Raw genomic sequence first — 5,690 nt, forward strand, 5'->3', positions numbered from 1 at the left:
GGAAGTCACAATTGAACAAGAAGTTTTGAGAATGATTATTCTGTTGTGAGAAATGTACAAAACCAGTTGAGAAAAACTGTAATATAACACTGGTGATCAGATGACTGTGTGTGTGTAGAACTGTGTGTGTGTGTGTGTGTGTGTGTGTGTGTGTGTGTGTGTGTGTGTGTGTGTGTGTGTGTGTGTGTGTGTGTGTGTGTGTGTGTGTGTGTGTGTGTGTGTGTGTGTGTGTGTGTAGCAGTATGTGTAATATATCCAACATGTGTGTGTGTGTGTGTGTGTGTGTGTGTGTGTGTGTGTGTGTGTGTGTGTGTATGTGTGTGTGTGCTTGTGTGTGGGTGAGTGCGCGTGTGTGCGCGCATGTGTGTGTGTGTGTGTGTAGCAGTGTGTGTATGCACAGTGTATGTGTATCAGAGCTACATTAGTTGTGTTAATTGTGCTTCAGGAGTGAAGGAGATTGACATCGCTGCAACACTGGAGCATATCCGAGACCAGAGACCGGGCATGGTGCGCACCAAGGTAACCTTCTCCCTGACATACTGCACAGCTTGTGTGTGTGTGTGTGTGTGTGTGTGTGTGTGTGTGTGTGTGTGTGTGTGTGTGTGTGTGTGTGTGTGTGTGTGTGTGTGTGTGTGTGTGTGTGTGTGTGTGTGTGCGCATGTCTGTGTGTAAATGTGTATAAGACTAAACATTCAATCCATCATTGGCCTACTGTAAGAGTGTGTGTGTGTGTGTGTGTGTGTGTGTGTGTGTGTGTGTGTGTGTGTGTGTGTGTGTGTGTGTGTGTGTGTGTGTGTGTGTGTGTGTGTGTGTGTGTGTGTGTGTGTGTGTGTGTGTGTGTGTGCGCGCGCATGAAATCACCTCATCCACACAAGTATGTAAACAGCGGTCATGCCAGCCAGGATTCGAAGCTTTTCAAGGCCCAGTTCACTGCACTGATTGTAAGATGTGTAAACCTACCATGCCATGCGATACTCTAGTACAGTGATTCTCAAAGTGTGGGCCAGGGCCCCCTGGTGGGCCTTGAAAGTATCCCAAGTGGGCCTCGAAATCATCTTCTAAACATCAAAATAATGTGTGTGTGAGTGTGTGTGTGTTGCTATTGCCTATTTAATTGAGTTGTATTGCTTATTGGGTCAGAGGTGGGTCCCGAACATTTGTGAACCTTTCAAGAGGGCCCCTAGTTGGATTAGGTTGGGAACCCCTGCTCTAGTTTCAAGTTTGAAGTTTGAAGTTTATTTATTTAAAAAGGGACAGCATATATTACCAGCAGTTAGACAAAAATGCTGAATACACAAGATTATAGCCATGAGGCTAATTTACATCTTTTGTCCCTTGACAGGTTTGATGTTCCTTAAAAAAGACAAGGTTAAAACAAAACTAAAAATACACAGTTATAGTACACAGTTGTAAAAAGAGTCAAAGATATTTCACACATTTTAAAAATAAATAATACAAAATACATTTACAAGATACATATAGTAAGGCCTATAGTCAGATTTAAAGGATAAAAATCTTAACATGCCAGCAGTACTTTATGTGGTATTGTGCATCATATTGGGAACATATTTTTCCTAATGCTCTTACAGACTTTTATTTGCTTAGCACAGTACAATAAATACAAAATGCCTACATGCTGTCAATGCTTTTACAATTCAAAATAATTTAACAGTGAAGACGTTTGAATTGGCTTGGAATAACTTTGAATGAACTAAGTGTGTGTGTGTGTGTGTGTGTGTGTGTGTGTGTGTGTGTGTGTGTGTGTGTGTGTGTGTGTGTGTGTGTGTGTGCGCACGTGTGTGCGCGCGTGTGTGTGTGTGTGTGTGTGTGTGTGTGTGTGTGTGTGTGTGTGTGTGTGTGTGTGTGTGTGTGCACGTGTGTGTGTGCGTGCATGTGTGTGTGTGCATGCATGTGTTTCACAGGACCAGTTTGAGTTTGCGTTGACTGCTGTAGCAGAGGAGGTGAACGCCATTTTGAAGGCCCTGCCCCAGTGAGAACAGACCCAACAGAGAACCTTACACACACACACACAGACACACAGACACACACACACACACACACACACACACACACACACACACACACACACACACACACACACACACACTGTTTGATGTCTTTATTGATGTCTCATCCATAGAAATTGGTACATATTTCCAATTCTACATGATACACACACTAAGACACTTTTAAATGTCATTGATATGTTGCCAAACCTCAGGACTATAAAGTCCAATACTAACAATGCCATAGTCTGCCAACACACACAAATGTAAGCTAACACACACTTTCTCGTGCGCACACACACACACACAAAGTCACATGTCGAGACCTTTATCCTTAAGAAATGTTAATACCAGCTGGTACTTTTCAGAGCTCAGACCTCAGTCTTCACACATGCACACACACACACACACACACACACACACACACACACACACACACACACATACACACACACACACACACTACAGTATGCATAGCTATGAGAAATGTAACAGTGAGGCCTGGCTCAATCCCCACCCCTTATCCCTTCCTTGCCTGAGGTTGAGGCAGAGTTAAGTTTGTCTGTGCTTGTTCACCTTCTCCAAACCATAGACGTTACAGTATATAGACATTACTGGATGTCTATGGTGCTCCTTCTCCTAACAACTTCCTTCTCCACTTCCTGCTTCCTCTTGTTGCCGCGGTGATTGCCACAGCGACAGTAACTAGCCTGTCCTCTGCTGCTGCCTCCTGATTGGTGTTTTGAATGTTCTCCCATGTCTTGAGAGCCAATCAGATCAGAGGAGCTGAGAGGGGCTGCTTTGGGAGAGACGGGCCTGGTGATTAGAGAGAGAGAGAGAGAGAGAGAGAGAGAGAGAGAGAGAGGAAGAGAAACAGGAGAAAAGAGGGAGTGAGCCAAAGACTATGGCTTATGAGTGAAACACAGAAAGAGACAGAATCACACAAATCACTTTTTGAACGAGAGAGACAGAGAAACAGACATATTTTTTGCAGAGACAGAGAGAGAGATGGTCTAATGGAGATACCTCAAGAACCTGTCATCTACTGTAAACATTACAGATGAACTTAAGCCATCAAATACAGTTAAGATGCCAAAGGGGTGGTTTAGGTCTGAGGTCTAAGCCATGTTTAAGTTAATCCAGTCCAAAACTTCAAACCCCTGGTCCCTGTTTTTCCTTTGGAACCCACATCAAGCAAGGTTAGCTATGGGTCACTGCTCAGGGTTCATAGCTTGTGTCACTGGCGTAACGCACGTACTTCAGGCCCCCCTGCAAGCTACCAAGAATGGGCCCCCAAACGAAAAAAGAGGGCCTAATATCATGTGTTAATATCATGTGCTCGTTTCTTCAAGTCAAGGGCCCATGTGGGCCCCCTGCCTCATATGGCGCCCCCTGCCTCACGGGGGCTGCGGGGGTATACTTTACCCACCTGGCCTGTGTATAGGTTCAGATACTATACATTTACAGCTTTAACTTGCTAGTTGCTGCTACTTACAGCAGTGCTACATATAATAGCAACTTATGATAGCATTCCTCCATTACAGATCTTTCATACTAGCATCTAGTTAGCATTGGCATTTTTGATGACCCTTTCAGAAGATTAAATGTGTACATGAAGTACAGTACATATGCAGTATATCGTGTTCCAGTCTATGCAGTTTCTGCCAGGTACAGTATAAGCAACATTTTTTCTTCAGGACAGTGTTTCTCAACAGTTTTCAGACTCAAGACCTCTTTTCCGGCCTTAGAAACTTGGATGATTTGAATCTAATAGAACAGTTTGCTTTAAATCTTCATTGTTTTATAAAACACGAGTCTATTATTTTCAACATACTCAGGTTTGTTACTACTAAACCTGCATTGTGACCAATTGTTGACTCATTTTCAAGGTTCTGTGAGTCTGGAAGTGCCTGAAGGTTCTGTAGAATGGAGAATGGCCAGTTTGGAGAATGGCCAGTTCCTGCTCGGTTCTGGGTTTCGATTCCTCAAGGTTATTTGTGGTTCCTCTCGGCTCCTCTGCCTTATTTTTCCTGTGCTGCTAATAGAACCCCTGTTGTTCTGCTTTTCTGCGTCTAACTGTCCTCTCTCTGTGTTAAATGTACACGACTTATGGTGATGTTTCTCTCTTGCAAATAAATGAAAATCTAAATAAAAAAATCATATACTAAGGATATGTATTTCAGTAAAGATGATCTATATCTATTTTGTATTTCGGTGTGATGAATAATAAAAAGTAGTATGTGAAGTGATGCAACTGCATCCCAGTGTATGCTTGTGTGTTTTTCTTTTTATCAGTCACTCAAATCAAAATGTACAGTAGTTACTGTATAGCACAATATCACAACTATATAGTTGGCGCAAAGCAGGCTACATTCAAATACACATTACACATTCACACACCAGCTCTGGAGGCTGCCAAGCAGGCACCGATTGGCCGGGGTCCCGGGGTTCATGTGAGAAAGTGCTCTCTCTCACACACACACACACAGTTATAATAGTCCTAGATTAGATACTAGACCTAGCGCTGGAAGACTGACATAGTTTTACTTATCAGTGACAAATCTAACCATAAACAGTAATGCCATAATAATAGAAGCAAAAAATACACACAAAACAATACATGTACAGTATTTACAGTATGTGTTCATATAGTAGCAAACTTTAACACAACTTTTATTACGGTTAAAGTCTTCCTGACTCGGTTTTTAAAGCTGGTTTATGACCAAAGAATGAACAAACAAATGCAAACCAATGGAAAATAATAATGTGCACGGATGCCCTATTTAAGGAACAGAAAAAAAACAAAATTCATGAATACAGCTTTTTGTATTTTAACAAAGTTACGTCATGTTCTGTACAGCATGATTCCCTCCACCGGGGAGATAGTAATCTGCTTCACTATGCCCCTAACCGGCCACACCCATGTATACACATACACACACACACACACACACACACACACACCCATGTTTACACACAGACAGACACACACACACACACAATTAACATTCTTTCAGTTTGTCTCTGCTGAAGCACGTTCACGTCAAAACAGATATTACACACATACACACACACACACGAGCACACACACAAACACACATGTACACACGCACACAGACAAACACACTAGTATACAGAGTTTCCGGCCAAAGTCACATGACCCCTTTTGTGTGTGTGTGTGTGTGTGTGTTGGATTTTGAGCGGGAAGAGACTAACCGTATTTTGTCCAGAGAAGAGGGGTGGCACAGAGATAGGCACTAAGCCAACAATGACGTAGGTCATGAGGCCAACGGCCAGACACACACACACACACACACACACACACACACACACACACACACACACACACACACACACACACAGATAAGCACTGAGCCAGCAGTGATGAGTACCACGAGGCCCCATCGCTCAGCCTCTTGTGGCAACTGGCAACACACATTCACGTACACACACGCACACACACACACACACACACACACACACACACACACACACGCACAGACACACACAAACATATACGCGCCATGAAGTGACGGGATAAGCATTCATTTTTACCACTAGACTTTGGTACACTTTCACGTGCCACCAAGTTACATAATACACACACACACAAATACAAACGTTTGTACATGATAATGCACACATGTATGTACAGTACACACCTAACAGTACACACCCATGCAC

General features: G+C 43.0%; 1 protein-coding gene across 1 annotated transcript in view; it reads left to right on the top strand.

Annotated features, from left to right (window-relative positions):
* Positions 1-2,014, top strand: part of ptprnb (protein tyrosine phosphatase receptor type Nb) — a 71,442-nt gene extending 69,428 nt beyond the window's left edge. Inside the window, exons 22-23 of the mRNA XM_063211886.1 lie at positions 446-519; positions 1,923-2,014. Of these exons, the coding sequence (XP_063067956.1) occupies positions 446-519; positions 1,923-1,994 (146 nt within the window). The 3' untranslated portion in view covers positions 1,995-2,014. The remainder of the gene's footprint in view (positions 1-445; positions 520-1,922) is intronic.
* Positions 2,015-5,690: the final 3,676 nt, after the last annotated feature.

This window comes from Engraulis encrasicolus, chromosome 12 (assembly GCF_034702125.1).
Source record: "Engraulis encrasicolus isolate BLACKSEA-1 chromosome 12, IST_EnEncr_1.0, whole genome shotgun sequence".
Lineage (NCBI taxonomy): Eukaryota > Metazoa > Chordata > Actinopteri > Clupeiformes > Engraulidae > Engraulis > Engraulis encrasicolus.